Source organism: Echiichthys vipera (genome assembly GCF_963691815.1).
Source record: "Echiichthys vipera genome assembly, chromosome: 15".
In the NCBI taxonomy this organism is placed as follows: domain Eukaryota; kingdom Metazoa; phylum Chordata; class Actinopteri; order Perciformes; family Trachinidae; genus Echiichthys; species Echiichthys vipera.
The window spans coordinates 25,201,034-25,221,386 of record NC_139840.1 but is presented as its reverse complement, the minus strand read 5'-3'; the positions used below and the strand labels follow the sequence as shown (position 1 = coordinate 25,221,386).

The 20,353-nt window shown below is 39.5% G+C and overlaps 1 protein-coding gene across 1 annotated transcript in view; it reads left to right on the top strand.

Annotated features, from left to right (window-relative positions):
- The window catches only part of astn1 (astrotactin 1), a gene marked incomplete at its 5' end in the record, with an annotated part of 377,223 nt that overhangs the window by 45,002 nt on the left and 311,868 nt on the right, over positions 1 to 20,353 (top strand). Inside the window, one exon of the mRNA XM_083928387.1 lies at positions 16,117 to 16,298. Within this exon, the coding sequence (XP_083784513.1) occupies positions 16,117 to 16,298 (182 nt within the window). The remainder of the gene's footprint in view (positions 1 to 16,116; positions 16,299 to 20,353) is intronic.

Here is a 20,353-nt window from a genome sequence, read left to right as displayed (position 1 = left end):
TAGTGGAGACTACAAATTTATACCAGAGGTCTACATTAGAAACTGGGGGCAGGGAGTTTGAAAGACATGACATGGAGAGTCTCAGGAAAGACACTTTTGACTTGGATTAAGGGAATTCTAGCTTTTTGGAGCTTAATCCGTATCAGGGACTAATGCTATGTATTAAAGGTAGCCTTGGGAACAAGCTCCAGGGATCAATAGTTTCACATGTGACTTTATGTTTTACTTATTCTTTTGTATGCGGAAAAGGACACAATATAATTTCTGTATTGCTGCAACTAATTGCAATTTATCGATTAATCTCCTGTTTATTTTCTCGATTAATCATTTGGTGTTTCCATCGATTGACTAACCTATAAATTAATTGACTAATTGTCATAACTCAAAGTTCCTGCCAATGGTTGCATACTATTCCACTGATATACAGGGGGTAAAAATGCGCTGAGATATAATGGCAGTGAAGAAGCTGACTGTCAGCTCAAAAACATGATAGATAGCAATGCACGTTTAAAGAAGATTTGGCTTTGTAAATGTTTTATAAAGTAACATTAAATGTAAATGTAAACGTTTATATACATATATATATATATATATATATATATATATATTCATTCATTCATCTTCAACTGCTTGTCCCTGTCGGGGTCGCGGGGGGCTGGAGACGATCCCAGCTGACATCGGGCGTGAGGCGGGGTCCATCCTGGACAGGACACCAGTAAATATACATATATAGTATATAAATATAATGTAATATTAATGATGATGATGATTTACATGATGATGATGGCAGGTTTGGCAGTTAAAATCATGGGTTGTACCCAGGTTAAGGGATCCTGTGTCATAGATGGGTGTCATCCATTTTTAAATCTCTTTTTTGGGCTGCTTTAATATGCATTTTTCATTATCCAGATAAGTTATGCACTTGCAGATTCTATTTAATTGGCATACATTAGCATTGACAATGGCTCTAAAAGTAAGAATGTCTCAGACTCAGCTGTATTGATTTAGACTCTTTTTTTTCTTTTTTTTTTAAATGTGGCAAGTCTTCTAACTTTGTCGAAGAGCTATAAACTCTGTGGAGTATCCTTCTAATCCGTCTTTCTCAGAAGATATTACTCAGTGAATTTGCAACAGTATATATGTTGAAAGGAGCCTGACACAAAGACAACTTTGCTACAAAAAATAGATTCAGGAAAATATAGATTTATACCATCTGGGAAAGAGGTACAAGCTTTGACTGTGAATGCACTATACTAGCACCTTCATTTATAAAATGCAATCAATATAAAGCCTGCATTGCTATTTTTTTATTGGTGTTAGGAATGTCAGGCCTTTATTTTTTAGTGTATAGCCCACCACACTAAACAGTTGACATTGTTATTCAATCCATGCAGCATTGATGTTTTGTCCAAAGCCAGCCTTCCAGTGGATAGCCATGCCTAACTGCAGTGAGGGGGCTCAACTGACTCCAGAGTCATGGATTATAAAAATCGCTATGCTTTTCTCATATCTTTTCTTTTTACTGAAGTGGGATAAAACAGAATAGATAGAACAATGCCTCAGTACAAGGGGTAGAGATTGTGTGCTCTCCACTGGAGAGAATAGTGTTCCTTAGCCTATGGCCAGATTCTCACCTCCCACTGCACAAAAAGGGGTAACACGTACGCCGTATATCTTCTGTTCTATTTGATGTCATTAGCTGTCAGGCACGGGGAGTCACACAGATTTTCAAAACAGAGGTTTTTATTTGCTAAAGCATATGCAAACAATTTATAAAACAAAATATTTAATAATACATGAAGTTGCTTAGCCCATAAAAGGTCAAGCAAAAAGGATAATTCGACCACTGCCTGAATCTGACCTAACAAACAGAAAGGGGATCATGTATAATGGCTGATCATAGCATTTTTGAACCAAAGGAGTAACAAAAACAAACACTACTAACTAAACTACTAATCAATTAGGACAATTAGTCAATCAGTATAAATATTTTAGGAATTCACCGAAACAAAAGCACCAACACACTAATAAACTAAAGAAATAAACCAAATCTATAAAATATAAATCCCCAATCCCACCTATGATGTGGCTAGCACTTGGTACTTTCTTATTTGCCACTTCCTGTATTTAAAGGCTCTGCTTTAGAGGGAATAACTGACAAGATGGCCCTCCAGGAGCAGCAACCCTCAACACTGATAACGCTAAGAAATAACAGACTTATCTAATGACAAACTGAAATATGACTGTGCCTAGGTTATCGAAATGTGTGCTCTACCAATAGAGAAGAATGCACCTTCAACATCACAAACATAAATTAAGAGTAAAACAAACTTTGTTTTATCTGCAGTTGAATGGGTTAAACAGTGCATTGTGTAGGGTTTTAAATGACCGTTGCAGACTGTCAATGGTTGTTTTGGATATTGCTCAGCTCTTGTGTAAAACTGCGTTCCTGTCGAGGTTTAGCTTACTGTTCAGTCGTATTGGATCTTGTAACCTCAGCAGGTGCGCTAGATATTACTGTGGAGTGTGTTTCTGGCCTGCTGGAAGTGGGACAAACAGTCCCTTTTAATTTGTTGTTGTTAGCTTGAATTTCTATGGTTTCATGTTTGCCCATGCATGTCTCTCAGCCATTGAGGTCAAGACCAACATTTACATTAAAAATGGGACAATGAGTCACTTTGTAAGACATGTAACTGAGGATAAAATGGTAAAATGTGGAAGGCTACTGTTTACTCAGTTTCTTTTCCAAACAAGCCAGGAAAACAGGACTTATCTATAAAACCCTCATTCACGACCTCAGGATTTCTTAAATCCTGACTATAATCCTGAGTGGAGGCAGGCCACCATTAGTATTCAGGGTGCTATATCAAACAGAGATAATATTTAAAGGGGTATGTACCACTTTTATACATCAAGATACGTTTACTTGTCATCAAAAGTACTGCATTGGCTGTGAACACCCTTCTGTATTGTTTTATGTGGCTCTGGAGGGGCTTTGTCAAGCCTGAGGAAGTGGTCATGGAAAATGCAAACAGAAGGATTAAAAAGTGGGGCTTTGGTTTTAAAGATGCAGCCTTTTACCATACTTACATACTACATACATTATTGAGTTTTATGAGCTTGATCCAAAGAGCAGGAATATACATCTGGATATCTCAGCCTTGGATTCTTTATTTTTGCTCATTCTTTTTTAAACTCTGTCCCTTGTGTGTGTCCCTACTTTATGGAAAGCACTGGAGGCAATTGTCTAGACAGTCTTTCGGTAACTTTACTGATCATGAGACAACATATCCTAAGTCAGGATCTGTTTGACTCAGTTCCGCTGAAAGATAAATCACAATGCACATTTACTTGCCTGTGATTAATCGTGTTGCAATATCAGGACGATAAAAGCAAATGTTCTGAGGTCAAAGAGGTTGAGAAAAGCTGAACAAACCGAGGTGTAAGCAAGCAGCGCTGCCTGTCAAACCGGGCTGAAAATGGTTTAATAATCGCTTGAGCACACTTTTACCCAGCACTAGTCTGTTTTAAAGTAGTAAGGATGATCACAATAGCTTTTTCTTTTATCAAGACTGCAGTGGGAAAGTTTACCTTGTGGCAATGTGGTGATGTGAGTTTTGCTCCCCAAACATTAGACAGCCTGAAGACATCTGATTCGTGTAACTTCAGCTGTATAAGACGGTCTTGCTTGCCTCTGTAGCTAAGAGCGACTGAAGAAATAGTTGACTATTGACTATTAGTTTTATCATCTGTCTTCAGATGTCAGTACACTCATGCTGTTGTAGTTGGTTCACAGCAACTCCAGTTACATAAGTACTTGCTGAACCTTCTATTTTAATATAAAGTAGGCTGATGTGTTTTATGTGCAGGACCAAAACAATGTTTGTCATTTTCCTTATGAAGTGTCAAATAATGAATTCAATGATTAATGGTGTAAACTGATATTTCATCAGGACAGTAATCGTGATATCAAAAATCCAGTATGGTGACATCTTTACTTGTGCTACTTGGCAGGCATGCAATCCCTATGGAACACCATGTGCAGTATAGTCAATGTGACTTTAGTAGGGTCACTTTGAATGGACAGGTAGAGTAGTTTGGTAAGTGGAATGGTTTGGTAACACAGGGAAGTAATGCCCAAACCCCTACAGTTGCTCATTTAGAATACATGAAAAAGACTCAGGACTAGTATAGACTTGATATCAGATGAAAAAGGGTTTCAGACAAGTGGTTAAGAAAAAAACAGGACAACACAATGCATGAACTATGAACAACATAGAAGCTGATCAAATGAGGATGTGGATAAAATGGGGATTAAGATCATTTCCACCATCAGCACACATTTCTTCATTTCTTACACATAGAGATTAAGCTGTTTTCCATATCTGTGGCTCTGCAGAAGAACAAATGGGTTAACCAATGAGACGTAACAGAAATCGTAATTGCTATTCGTCTCAGGATTGCAAATGGCTTTGGTGTTTGTTTGGTTCGTTGCACCGCGCGTGCTTTCTTTGCGAGGGCTGATGTGCATGTTGAATTAATTCAACATCGAGGCGAAATGGCTGCATTACATGCGAGCGCCGGTCTTCTTTCAAAGGCTGCTTTATTAATCTCATTCTACATCGAAGCGGCACTTGAATTCGTGCTACAGGTTGACGCAGTGGTTCTTTGTCCATTAGAAGGGGACATATTATTCATCCACCAGTGGGAGGTGTTTGATTTTCATTGGGAGTCTAATTGTTTTTGGCTACTATTTTGTAACAGCGACTGAAAGGGCTGGTTCACTTAAAGTAAATATAATGGTGCTCACAGTTACAATCAGTAACCTGACAATGGTCTTACCCTGGTTAAGGGAATAATCGGATTATTGAATTTCCCCACGTACACATGAGAGGTGGTTGGATGGGAAAATAACAGATTAACTCGACCTCTGGTACAGTAGGTGGCACTCCGCTGCTCAGGTTATGGCTTTATTTTCTGGTTCACCTTCCTCAAAATCACAATCAAAAGCCACTGCCGCAGAGTGGGGAGGGCGGTTATAACTGACGGAGCATGCGCAAAAGTGAAACCCGATAGTAATCCGAGAAGGCTGTTTATATGCAAGCATAGTCTGGGTACCGAAGGAGTTCTTTAGGACTGTTAACCCGGGTTTGAAAACTGTTATTTTACCCGGGGTATGGTGTTTACATGGTGTTTGAGGAACTGGAGTATGCCCTTAACCTGAATATAATCTCGTTTCTCCGGGTTCTCCGGTTTCCTCCCACAGTCCAAAGACATGCTCGTGTTAGGTTAATTGGTGACTCTAAATTGCCGTAGGTGTGAATGGTTGTCTGTCTCTGTTTGTCTCTATGTGTCCTGTGATAGACTGGCGTCCTGTCCAGGGTGTACCCCGCCTCACAACCAATGTCAGCTGGGATCGGCTCCAGCCCCCCCGTGACCCCGACAGGGACAAGCAGTTGAAGATGAATGAATGAATGAATGAATGAATGAATGAATGTAAACGCACTGAATGTAAAATGATCGTGGGGTCGGTCTTGTTGAATCTCATCAAACTGAGCGCCCCATGTATTTTACAAGAGCTGCTGGCAGAACCTCCTGTGATCTCGGCTCACCTTGAAGTGGACCATTCCCCCTGTCCTCTACGCTTCGTGTCCCATACATAATCATCCGACATGAAATTTTTAAAAGAACTTCTCAGGCCACCACAAATGACCATTTCCCAGCCGCCTTGGTTTATATGTGGAGTCGTCGTTGGGTAGCTTGTTAGAAAAAGGGACCGGCTTTGATTGATTGTGCTGTTTCCCACTCTCATTCATGTAGAACATTGGCAAGGAACACCTTAAAATGAGCTCAGACGCATTCCGCCGGGACATGGGAATGCTACTGTGTCTGTAAATGACTTCTACAGCTTTTGTTCAACTCGTACCTTTTTTATTTAACTTTTCCATTCCATTGCTCAGATGTTGAAACAAAGGATGCAGCGACCCGACTATGTTGGCACCAGACAAATATAATGAAGAGTACCTGTTTACTCTTTCAAAATCTTTCTCCAGGCTTCTTTTGTTTCACCCGCTAAAGTGTTTTATTAATGATTCTCAGGATCGTTTTAGCGCCGACATCAAGGTTTCTCTCTAATCGTGCTGTTTACTCTGTGGTTTCTGGGAAATATCCTCAGAGTCATCATGCCAAAGAAAGAGTTTCTACCTCTGCTCACAGCATTTGTTATTGGCAGCACTGCATTGTGGATGATGGTGGTGGTGATAGGGGTTGGGTTGTAGCAGTAGTGGAGGTTTTGTACCCTGAAGTTTGAATTTAGATTTGACCTCCGATCAAAATCCAAACTCCATATCTTTCAAATGTTTTTTTTTCTCCCTGCCATCCAACTTCTTCTCCACCGCTCTCCTTGTCTTCTCATCCCATTACACCAACTTCGATTTTAATGCCCCCACACCCCTCTTTACTATCTCCCTTTCCTTCCTCGCTCTAACCTGAAGCCATGACTGAGATAGGAGAGGTAAGAGAGGGCAGCTTCCCCTGACACTGCATGAGGATGTGAGCTGAATAGCTTCACCCCCCTTTTACCACCACCACACACACAACTCATTCACACACACACACACACACACACACACACACACACACACACACACACACACACACACACACACACACACACACACACACACACACACACACCTCTCTCTCGGCTGCTGTTAAATCCCAGTACAAGAACACCACTCCATGGCCATATGGCCTCTTCCCCCCTTCTTCCTCTCCCACTGGACAAACAGGCCTTGGAAATCCGCATTTCTCTCAGTCGGTTGTTTGCCTGCTGATCTCCCTTAAACAAATTGGTCGGCGTGTCATTACTTCTGAAATCGTTTGTCAATTTTATGTATTATAAACCACACATTGCTAGATTAAATGACAAACCCTGGTCTTGTATCATCAACCTTCATGTCCTTTTTTAATCCGGACAGTTGTGTCTACTCTGTTTTTTTCGATGAAAATGCATTAAGAGTTGGTCAAAGAAAAAAATAAACAAAAGTCACGTCATGCTATTTTCAAAGAAGTCACATTCATACATCATTTAGCTGGCAGCAGCTTAATTTATGAAATGACTGTTCACCAAAGTTGAACAGGACTCAGCTGAATGAAACAGGTGTGCCCACATAAACCATATAAAGAATAAAGTTAGGTCACATTGGAAACAGAATGGCTCATGTGTTTATGTTATGTACTGTACAGAACGATACACATCGTTGTGTATCATGTATATGTTTTCATTTTCCAACACACTGTAGCGAGCTGTCTGAATGTTCTTTTCTTGGTGTGCCAACTGGTGTTTAATCAGACAATTGAATGATTAGGTTTGTATTAAAGCTCAATCCCCGAAAGGATAAATGAATCAGCGTTAACACATTCATGAACCCACTTATTAAAAATCTCCAGACAGAAAGATCACAATTACACAAGAAATATTCAGAGCCAAAATGCAAACTCAGTTTAAATCTGTGTATTACACAATGACAAAGGTCCAAATAATGTTCCCCAACAGAAACAGTTCAAAGTTAAATCAAAAATCACTTAGTTTCAACAAAGTTTCAAGCTCAAAAAAATAAAGAATGTGTGAATCATCTTCTCAAACGAAATAAGAAGATCTCTGATAAGTTTCAGTTTCGTTTTTTCTGTTAATCTCCAACACTTAGCTGATTCCGGCAACTGGAAGTTAGGCGATAAAAGCGGAAATGCAATGCACAAAATAAAACTCCTAGCATTGACTGTGTACTGTTTTTATGTGGTATGGCAAAGGACACCTTCAGCTCAGCAGTCACCGCTTATTATTCAGTATATTTAGGTATGTTATCATATTTTGAATAATCTCAAACCCCCTCAGTATAATCTCAAATATAAAAAGCTGCCTGCCTTTTTGAGTGATGGTTTCATGATCCACTCAAGCTTGGTTTCCATGGAGATATTTAAATTACTATGTCCATGCCACATATGCATACAGACACATCCAGAAGAGGGACATAAGATTCATGTAGACAGTGTATCGCAAATAAGGCTGGTGCACATCTCCACTCCTGTGAAACTCCATGATGAGCGTTTGTTTTTGGTATGACCTACAGATGATGCAAAAGACATTCTCCAAAGGCTACAAAATATATTCATATCATCATGTTGCCCACTAAAGATATAAAGTGTAAAGGTTTTACTACGTGGAAGTCATCCGCTGTCCCTGTCAGGACTAAAAAGCAGTGTTTACCGTGTGAAATTCATACCTCTCAGCCACACCTTGGTGTAGTTAGAGGACAGATTTGAAGGACAACCTCCATATTTTCCCATTGGAATAATGATCTGGAAATTAGTGCCATGTCCCTCTCAGCTCAAGAATGTTGCATTCTCTTTAATGGTCTTCATTAATGCTAAGTTTTGGGAATTCAGAATCAACATCTCAAGTAAAGTAAAGTAATTTTTGCTTATCACCATGCCCTCTGATGATCGGGCAATGTGACAATTGTTATCATAGTCTCAGTGGAACAGAGTTTAGAGAGAGTCAATACACCTGTGGCATTACAACCTCTGTGAGTGTTGATGTACAGAATTAGTTCATTTGTAATTGCTTATCTTCATATTAAAGGAAAAGTCCAGATAAAAAGTGGTCACTGCCTATGTGTTATCCAGAGTAACAATAACACTTATTCTGGACATTGCTGTTAAATGTTCCAAATGTAACTTTTCAATGCTGTGAGCACAAGGAACGACATAGAGCCAAAGTGAAATGGAAACGTCCTGCTTCTGTTCCAGAAATAAGAGAACCAAATTCATAAGTATCATATAAAAACACCTAATACAGCTTTCCTGTCTTTCTTGATGTATTAGTGTAAGTGCTTATGGGGATTTATTGTATCAAGAACACATACATTTAATTATTTATTTTATTTTTATTTCATTATTATTATTATTTAAAGTATGTTTTCTTAAACATATGTATAATTTAATTTGGACATATTAGACTTTACTTTTTGTATAAATGTAACGTTCAGTAAAGTGTTTTATTTTTATTTCATTATTATTATTATTTAAAGTATGTTTTCTTAAACATATGTATAATTTAATTTGGACATATTAGAATTTACTTTGTGTATAAATGTAACGTTCAGTAAAGTGTTTAGAAACACAAATTCTAAATCAGCCTTGACATTTGTAAAAACGCAAATTTCTTAAAACGGACAACATAACCTGCTCATCAGTAAATTCCACTTGCCTGGATTGAATCATTTTCATTTCATTATGTCGTCCGTTTATCATATCCATTTAAAAACGACAAGATGACATTCACGTGTTGGTTGATATTGAAGGAACGAGAAAACCTTGGTGAATGGAACTCGAACTATCTGCATGGCTAGATGCCATTATAAGTAAATTATTAAATGATTTTGTCAATATTGACTAACTGATGAGCACAGCAGGTCCAGAAAGAGCCTAGTGTCATTGTTAGCATCGAGCTGTAGCCTGAAAGCCCCAGAGGACCTGTACGAAACCGTTGCGGCTCCAGTTTAACACTGAGCCCCTTGTCTTATCTGGAAGCACTGTCCAATAAGATGAATGATTTTACTCCACCACTGTCACTTCACTATGATGTTATTGCCTGGAACAGAACAAAACCTCCCCGCTGTGTGCTAAAATCTGACAGTGTTATATTTTACTTGATTCTTCCCAAAAATGCCCGGCATGTCCCTAAAACTGCAGCAGGAAGACTACTGCACTGTAATTTGTTTTAGCTCTATCATGTTGAAATGAATCTCGCCACAGTCAGTATTAAATAATTATTATTTTTATTCTTTAACCCCCTCTAAGGATTTCCTAATTATATCAGTTGTGCTCGGATAAGCGGAGGTGTGCATGACTTGGAGTTTTTCATCTCATTTGAATGCAAAGTACAATCCATAGACATGTAAACAAACCTGCGACAGCCCCAAAACACTGACTTCTCTGTAATCTATCACATTTCCAGCAGTCCAAGTGCTCTGTCAATCAATTAGGTAATGGAAAAATGCTTTGTGCTGGGATCCTCTGCGGAAATACTGCCCATTTGTTTATGCTTGGCTTAAAGATTAGGCTTTCAGAATGCTTAAGATAGATGCTCTGTCAGTTTAATTTTAAAGGAATTGAAACTCCTTTAGACTAAATGCTTCAGTAAATCTGCATTCAGAGGACGTGCACTATTAATGCGGCCTAATCAGATTACTTTGATCTATTTTAATGCTGATGGGTGGCTACTTTATTTTTTTCTAGCTCTCCCTTTTCCACTACTCCTTTCATTGCCTTGTATTTTCTGTCTTCATCCCCACTTCTTTCTCTTTTTCCCCTCCATCGTTCTTTGTTCCTCGCTGCTGGGTGGTACTGTGCTTCACGTGGGCCTGTGCAGTAAAGCGGCAGTCTCATTAATCCCACTCTCATGGCAAACCAGTCCCCAGGGGAAGAGAGAGCACACTTTTTAAAAAAGTGCCCTGTCACACTCTGACACATCATTTGCATTTAGGTTAAAACCAGTCGAGACTCTTAAATCTTATTGTGGGCGGAGGGAACTCCCTCTTCAATGCGGCATGAGGGCATCAGTTAGTGTCAGGCCAAACCCTGTTATACTCACAATTACAAACACACACTGCTCTGTCACAGGAAATGCATTAAGTATTTTGGTTTGTAAACAGGTTAGAATCTATGTAAGGGTTATTGCTATTATCCAGCACGTATGTGTTTATTTTTCCAGTAATCACAATAATGGTCTGTCCGACAACCGAGGTGGCATACACACTCACTTGGCAGAAAGTAAAATGCTAGCAGGGACTGCATTGCTTCTTTTGTATGTACAGTAAAATGTGTGCACAAAATATTAATGATGCCTGATCTTACCATTAATAGTTTAAGCCAGGCAAAAGTTAAATATGAATGTATGAAACAATTGTTAGCTACAGTAGCTACTTCAAAATAAAAATAAAAAAGGCTGGGAAATGAAAAAGCTCTTTATCATGACAACAAGAGCACACCACTGGTCTCAATGGCTATGAACTAGATACCAATATTAGCATGCTAGCATTATGACAGTGGATGCTAAGTTTAGCAGGAATAATGTTTGTCATAGTCTGCATCTTAGTTTTAAGTGTTAAGTGCTAACACGTGTACTTAGTGCTGTAGGGTTGTAATATTCTGGGAATATTCAAAGTTGGAAACTTCTGGGAATTAACAGGAATGGATGGAAATCAACAGTATAAATAACTCCCAAAATGTCCCGTTTATTCCTAACTGATTGACATTTTTGCCTTCTTTAATTGATAAAATGTTCTCAGTCCAGTAGTAAAATCAACTTACCTGACTGGATGTATTCCGTTGGTCAAATACAGTAATGTGGCCTCAAAATTCTTGCAGTAGTGTGCAAGATGCTAATAATATGTGCATGAGATGGAAGAATGCAGTTTATGGTTAAATACAGTCAGTATAAATAACCTCAACATGTCTAAAAAACTAACCAAAGTGTAACTTCCCATGGAAAATGTCTGGCTAATGAGTGCTAAAAACTACTGTGCCACCCTAGAACCACGTTGCTAGCTTGGCTAAAACTCTAGACTTGTATTCAACATTTTGGTTTCTTTTCCTTTTTAATGAGTATTCAGACGCTGATACCCTTGTATCTATTGTACTTTGTTTTTAAATTATGTGTTTATGAAAATTTAGCTGTGATGTATTTATTTGGGTCCTCATTTGCCACCATGATGGTAGCAACTACTCTTTCTGGAGTCCACACAAGTAAACATTACATCACATAAAACAAATATTTAATTAAAAATCCAAGGGAAAAAAAACAATCAAATCACCCAATCAAACTACTGATTGCAATAACTACAATGACAAGTACCCACACTGTCTTGTACAGCTCAAAAAATGAAAGTAGTAACTGCTAAAAACAGCACAGGGATCATTTCCCGTAATGCAACAACATGCATACAACATGCCCCCAGTTTGTAGCACAGCACTGATCCTAAAACATTAGTGTTATTACGTTAAGGCATGGATAAGAGACACCAGATGAAGCGGACCGAACAGAAGAATTTAAAGCCCTGAATCAGTTCAGACCCACATTGTGCAGGTGCAAAGGTTGTCGCTCACACTGTGTAAAAGCCTGTGATCAGCAGTAAAATCTTGCTTGCATCTACATCTTAGGCAGTAATCAGTGTAATGGTCTTGTGTAGCATGGGTTTAGCATGTGTTAATATATGGATCCCTACACAAGCCCTTGTAAGTCGTTTTTTTAAGTGTGAGTGGGTGTCTTGGGTGTTTCATGCTTTACCTCTACATCGCTCTGTCGCCCTCACTTTCCAGTTCTTGTTGTTCCTGTCCTAATTCTCATCTCCCACGCTGACACAAGTTCCTTTACTTGCAGCTTGAGTCACTCAGTTCTGGGCTTCTTTCTTTTGATCATGCATAATCCCCATTATTATTTACAGGCCGTGATTTCTCCCTGTAACCATCGCTGTGTCGCAGAAAGAATAAACCAGCACATAGTATGGACTTTGATCAATTATGGACTATTCACTAATGGACTGTGTCCCTTTAATGCACCCCCACTATCCCTCTCTGGTGTGCATTGTGCTTGCACTGCTTCTCTGTGAAGTACATTGTTACATCTGTGTGTAAAATGAGCTTTAAATTATTTGATAACTTGTATTTCAGGAGAGCTGGCACAATGTATTTTGGGGTACAGCACTGGGCCATGCTAGAAATTAGTGTAATAGTCTATTTCATAGCAGAGAGTCCAAAGTATCTATAAAAAATAGTGCATTGTGTACTATTCCGCACATGTGGGCATACCAACCATGGAAACTAGACACCAGTGTTAAAATAATGCAAATACACTGAATAGCTATTGCTATAAATATGCAGGTGAGAGAAAGCAGAACAAATAGTATTTTAAGAAAATATTAGCATTTAAAACACTTTATTTCATCACTGTCCTGTTGAAACCATGTATCTCCAAACCTCTATTTTCCATGAGTTAATAAAACAACTGATTTCAGCTATCTTACAATGCATTTTCCAGATATCCAAATGGGTTTTTACATATTTTATCCAGTTTATCATTCTTTCATAATCACAGAGTTTAGCTAACTTTGCATCGTGATCATTTGAAAGTTATATAAAACCAAACATTTTCAATCTTCTGGCAGAATTTAATTTCTAATAGAGTAATCAGTCCTTTATCAGTGTCACTAAATATCTTTTTTTAAAAGAAAATGTGGCTCTCATTCTCAACTGAACCTCTCTTTGAAATGTGATGAAAAACCTGCACTAACAGCCTTGACATGTTTATCTTTGTACATCAAATCAAGAGGAGAAACTGCCCACTCTCCACACTCTAAATATGTTTACCTATAAATGAAGTACTTCCTGTATACGTGCAGTTTATTATTGATGTAGGAAAGAAAATTATAAAATGAACAAAGAAGTCACCATTGTTTACCGATCACTCTTATCGTGGACACATAAAGCCACTTTCCAACCAGTACAAGTCTGCAGCTGTTCGCAGAGTGTATGTCCGAGCCTGTCTCCACCTCACAGTGGAAAGCTATGGAGCAAAACCGGGTATGTCAGGCAGACACAGCATTCACACAGCTGACAGTTCATTTTCTATTGGCTAAAGCATGGACATAGAAAAAAGAATGGACAATAAAAGACGAAAAACAATAGAAAAATATCGGACACAATGCACAAAAAGTTTGAGCAGAAGAGTTGTGTTGCTGCCCGAGGCTTTCACTGGGCTCTACGGAGACAGGACCTAAGCTGTTGGAGGTGTTTCACTACGGCTCTTTTTAGCTGCGCAACCCCCTTCTCCTGCCAATAACTCGATTTGTATCCAGAAACTTCTTTCAGAGGTGATCTCCTCTTCCCCGCATGTATGGGAGTGAATGGGCGAATGTGCTTCTGGCCCATCGGGCACAATACAAACAGGCGAGTGCTAAGCCCATGGTGGCATATGACGAGAGCCTTTGTCTTGGGGACATGGTTTCCTCCAATAAAAGGCATGCGTGGTTAGATTATATAATAAAAAAAATTAACAAATCTTTATTACATTTTCTTAGCTGTTCCAACTGTATTAATCGGTCAAAATTCTTATTATCCGTTAACAGTTAAACAGTTAATCTTTAACGTCCCTAATAGTCATTGAAGGTGTTGAAACAATGGTTGTATATGCACTATAAGTCTAAAACGAACCCATTTTAATCTAGGTGTATCCTTTGACCTAAAATAACCAAACCATTGCTTACTGTCTTTACGTCCAGTGAAACCACGAACTATGTCCAAGGACATTTATATTCTGTTCCAGCAGCAGCCTAAGGAGCAGCTTGTTTGTAAAGGTGGAGGTGGGATTCAGTCTGGAGTCCCGGTTGCACTTTCTGTGATCTCTGTTTTCGATTTGTCTTCCAGTCGGCGCCCTTACCTTGCATGACTTATGAGCCTGAAGCATCTCAGCTACTCTTCACACTTACATAACAGAGAATCACCCATAAAGCTCTGTCATGCATTTCTAATGTTTTCCATTTCTGCACTGTGTTTTGGCGTACTTCACTAATATTTCAAACAGCCAGGAGTGCAGAGTCTGAGGAACTGAGATATGACACAAAGCACAATGTTTCTTATGCTCCGCTGCTTCCGTACAATCACTGTTTACTCATCTTTATCTTTTCAGTTTCATCACTTCCTGGGATTTTTGTTCCTCCTCCACATGGATATAAACTAGCAGGGGTGATGGCTTGCACTGACTACCCATGAAATGCCACCATTTATTTATACACCTCAGCCCCATGGAGTCTTGTAGCAAAAGCAGTACAAAAGATTGAGACAGGTGCTGAGATCAATTTCATATATTTACCTAAATAATAATTTGACTGTACGGTTTGAATAACTGCTTACGGTAGCGGAAACTATCATAACTTTGAGCTAAATGCTAACATGCTCACAATGTCAGTGTTAATATTGTTATAACTAGAAGGGCACTGGGAGAGCGCTGAGCTCTGCCAAGGCCCTGCTCTATCGCACTATTGCAATCATCTTTCCATTCCCATATTTGTATGTGCATTTTGGGCCTGTGAATATTCTCACTTGTCCAGGTCATCGTTACCCTCAAAGCAATTTTAGTCAAAAGCAACTGGATTTGGTTATTTGTCTAGGAAGACGTTTCACCTCTCATCCAAGAGGCTTCATCAGTTCATGTACACATCTGACCAGGCTGGGACTGTGCATTTTGAAGATTTCAGAAGAAAAGCTTAATGGAAATGGCAAAATGCAAAACTTTTTTGAGTTTTTTTTCCTTTTGGGAAATACAGTTGAAGTGCTAATTGGAACATGGAATTGCCTTTACTGAACCGGTTCTGACGTAGCTAACAACACATAAAGGTGCCGTACTCGAAATACTGAGAAAAAGTCTCCTCCAAACAAATTTCACCAATCCGTTGAAAACTTTCCAGGTTTTTCCATAACACGTCTTTGCCTCGTGACAAGGAAGCATGAAACATGAACAATACTTTCTGGCATGAAAGAACAATTAAAGCTTTCCAGGTTGAACAAAATTCCTGAAGATCTCTCTCCATTTTCTCTCGTAGATTGTTAGATGACCAATGCGACTTGTTTTGTTTGCTACTTCTACCGTGTTTATTGGCGGTTTACAGCCGTGCAATGCCCATAGCTCCAACTTCTGAACAAGGAAGGAACTCAGGAAACACACCTAATAAACATTTCCTTTTTGCAACATTTCAAAAGTTCGCTTGACATTTGAACGGAAACACAGATAATGTTAATGGAAGTGAAAATCAGTTTTGCATCCGATTCGAATTGGCTCCAAAATGCAATGCGTTCTTCCATGGCCCTTGCTCCATCCTTTCACCAAGTTTCATGGTTTTACCAAACCAACACCATGAGATGTATGTCTTTTCTGGTAAATTGCAGGAATTTAATTGGATGCCTTTAACAATATTGGCATTTGTTGCTAGGAATATGTGCTACAACAGCAGACAGCCTCTCATATAATCCCCTTTGTTTGTCTGTTGTGTCCGGTAGAAATCTCTGGGAATTCAGAGGACATCCCTCTGGTGCGCTGGAGGCAGCAGTGGCTGGAGAATGGCACTCTGCTTTTCCACATCCACCACCAGGATGGCAGCCTGAGCCTCCCTGAGCCGACAGAAGACCCAGCCAACGATTCTGCGAAGGAAGAGCTCCGTATCCTGCACATCTCTGTCATGGTAAAACTCAAAACAGCTAAAAATGTAAACTGTCTTGAGGTCTAATATCACAACATCTCTTCCTTTGACATGCAGTCAAAATACATTTTTAATTGGCCAAAATCTTTCTTTTGCAAAATTAAAATGATGCAGGGATGAAATTGCTTTTCTCACTTTCCATTTCATTAAGATGGATACGGAGTTAAATGTATAAAGTTATTTTAGTGGTGGGTTATTTTCCCTGAAGCTAAAACATCATCAGAGATCTCATCATTGAGATAAGTTCCTTTCTCTTGTTTTTGTTTCCCTGTGTATTCCAAATGAAACAGATGACTGCACTCTTTTTTCAGAGTAAAGGATTTAGGGAGCAGATAAATCCTGCAGATGTCTGTCATGGCCCAATGGCTGCTTTACAGGCAAAAAGGCTTCATTTACAAAATACTGTATGTCTGTGTCTTACGTGTGTCTCTCTGGTATAATAAATCTTCATCCAAATGTACACAATGTCTCAGTCAGAAAAAAAGCCACTGTTCTTTCACTGGCACATTAGTTTAGAATGGACACATACTGAGAGCTTGGCATGCATGTTAGACTGTTTTGCTGCAGCTTGTCACTGGGCCCGGGCATGTTCAACACAGAGTATGAGTGTGGTTAAAGTGTGAAGAGACCAAGGTAGTCAGGGTGCACTCCTGTATTAAAGCTGGCTTCTTAGTTACTCAAACATAAAAATGGATGTTTACCTTTACCCGTGTTAAGTCAGTAAGACTGTAGGCAGCAAAAAAAAACATCACTTTCTATGTGGAACATACATTTATAAAGTTCAATATTTAATTTGCAGGATTTATATTTTTGTACACCTGCACTGTATCAAACCTTATCTGCTATGTCGGCAAAGTAGGAAATTAATCCTTAGATCTTGCAACTTTCCACTCTTGCCTGAGGAAATGTATATTTATTAGATCTTAGATATGCCACACCTTCTCCCAGTGCCCTTTTCCAGCCCAAAGACATTACAGCTGTGCTTTGATGGATGATATGTATTTTCAGACATTGAAAGCATATTATCGCTGCATACACAAATGATTAGTCAGCTTGAGAAGAGTTTTGCCAGGGGCTACATCTGCTGAGTGGAGGCAGGCAGCCGTGCTCTGACACCCGCTGAATGTCACCGACCTTGAGACCTTGAAACCAATAACTGTCCTTGACTACCCTCTGCATGTTTTGCATGTATTACCAAACATCAAGCCGATCTACTTGGCGCGCAGGCTGGAGTGGTGACATCATTTTTATGTGGAAATGAGATAGCTAGTGCTGATGTTCTGCTTCTTACCTCTTTGATTTTCCTCTAACCTCACGTTTTTCACTCCCCGCTCTATCTGCATTTCACATCCCATCAACCTCAGGTCTGTGTCTTTGTGCTCCCAGCTCTGTTAATTCCTCATCCTGAAAGAGCTGCGGCAGGAGCGCTGCCACAAGGGTGTTTTCATGAAGGTGTGGGTAGAGAAGGATTAGCATGCAGATATGAGCAGACCGTGACAACAGATGGAAGCGGTGTTGCCGCTGCGCTGCCCAGGCCCCGCTGCAGCTTGCCACCCTGCTGGAGGCCCCGACCTATAAATCCAAAGCCGTGTCACTTGTTCAGCTCCTGGTGGATACAAAAAAGGTCCTGTGAAGGCTGCTTTATGGGCTTTTTAGCTCAAGCGAACACCTGTCACTGGACCTATTCCTATTGTTAGTCTTGGGAGACTGCAGGACAGTAGCAGTCAGCACAGGTAGCAGTCTGGGAGATATGTGGGAAAAAAGCAGTGGGGTGCAGCTGTGTGTGTCTCAATTGCTTCAGGACTCAGCATCATCTTATGAAACCTCTGGAACATGCTTTTGCAGCAGGCAGTAGGGAGAAAACAGGATGAAAGTAAGGATAATTTCACTATTGGACCAATATTAATATTGTACCCACAACAGTAATTGCTGAGATCTTGCAACACTGCTACAGTCTAACTGGGCAACCTGCCTGAAATGTGCCTTTAGACAGAGATGAGTCTAATTAAACTGTGGTCCCATGTCAGACTGTATATCAATTTTATGACAGTTTTTGCAATTAATTGTAGTGCTACCATGTAAATTGAAAAACAGAAGAGTACTAATTAAATTACTATTCTTTTTAAGCACTACAAGATCTACATTCCATAACATGCCGAAATCCACAAGTCTTTTTAGTCTTGCCTTTCCATCAACATTTATCTTTGATTGTGTTATACACTGCTGTTGCTGTTTTTTTTTTCAGACACATGGAATGGGATTGAAATGGTCCCATGTCTGCACATCTCAGCCAGGAAGCAGAACATCTTATCTGCCACAGTACATTGCCTGGCCACCATGCCCACCACAAGACTGTTCATGCCTAATGGATGAGTTGAGACTCCAGCATTTTTAGACCTAAAGACTAGCCAGTCTTATTATCGGCCTAATCCTAAAGGGAAATCAGGTTCAATGAACTGCACCAACGCTGGGGTCTGTGGCCAGGAAAGCATCTGGTCCTCCAGTCCGGCTAGAATCTTACCTGAGAATTACATCTCTCCAGTTAGTTTCTTTTCAAAAGCAGTATTGATGAAAAGTTGAACCAAGAAGTAAGTCATATTCATCAGTTGGTCTCAGTTGTATTTTTGAAGCACACTGTTCGCAAGTTGAAGTTTTCCTCTTGCGCGGTTCAAAGCTTCACCCTGTGCATTCGTATCCAACAAGGTGACCACAGTGTCCTCCACTGACCACAGCTGGTCATCCATAATAGATGACTTGCCTTGTGTATACCTGTACCAACACCAGTTGAGGCACTGGAAGTTCAACATCAACCCTTCGGGCAGGGCTTCAAAGTAATTCCCAACACCCTGCCAAATAAAGATAGAAACGGTTTAGCCATTGAGACTCTTGAGCTCCAGTGTATCATTGCTATGCACAGTTCCCTGCCTTTTTAATTTAACATTTATTTTAATCAGCTTCTATTTTTCCACAGGTCCTCAATGGATCAATTTCTATCATAAAATATAGTAAGGAGGTATCCAAAATAAATTATACCATTTGAAACACTAATATGGTTCAAGCCTAGTGGTTAGATTTGATGTTTTGTGAATCTTTTAGGGGTATTATCCGTCCCCCTCAGATGCCATCTGAAATCTTTTAATTTTAGCAAGCATCGTAGAGAAATTCAAACCGAAATGTTGACACTAATGACAAAAATTTAACAAATGAAGATTAGTTTAAAGATTTAAACTCAGAGGCACAACTATCTGCAGTCATCATAAACATAAATTGCTGTGCTGCGTTCCAATAGTGGTTCAACGCGCCCTTGTTCACTTCCCCTCGGGGGGAATCCCCAACACCATCTTAAGTGTCGTTCCAATAGTCTGAAAAACTGAAGTGGACTTGTTAAGAACGACCCTCGGAGGGCTAAGGGATCGAGTGAACACCAATGGTCACTCCAGGGGTGGATATCACCCACAATGCATTGCAGTTATGCATTTGGTGGAAGAGAATACATCCGTGTGTATGTGGACGTAAAATGTTTGATTGGTCACCGCTAAAGAAGAACAATATGCAAAAATAAAGCAACTTTTTGTCATCATCAAAAAACTTCAATATCTAACATGCTTTTCAGTTTTCTATAAATTATAATAATATTAATCTAAGTCTGTATTCTTACATGCGTGGGCTGTTTATATATCTATACCTGACTTGTGTGGTTTCTTCTCAACATTAGCTAAACCCATGGAATAAATGTGATTTTGAATATATCATAGCATTAATAATGATGGTGATAATAGACATCACAAACAGAAGTTTCTCAATCAAAGATCGATGCAGCTGTTTACAAAGTTGGACAGTTGTGCTTACAGTAGTCATTTACCAGCCTTAAAATATATGAACAACACAATAATTCAATGTCTGTTTGGTGTATTATTTTCTCGGTGGCTCCATCTACTGGATGCAAATGGAACACAGAGAAACTACCTTACGCGCTCATGTACCCGTAATGGTGCGCGCAGTCGAGATCTACTTCCGGTTGTGAACAATCAAAACGA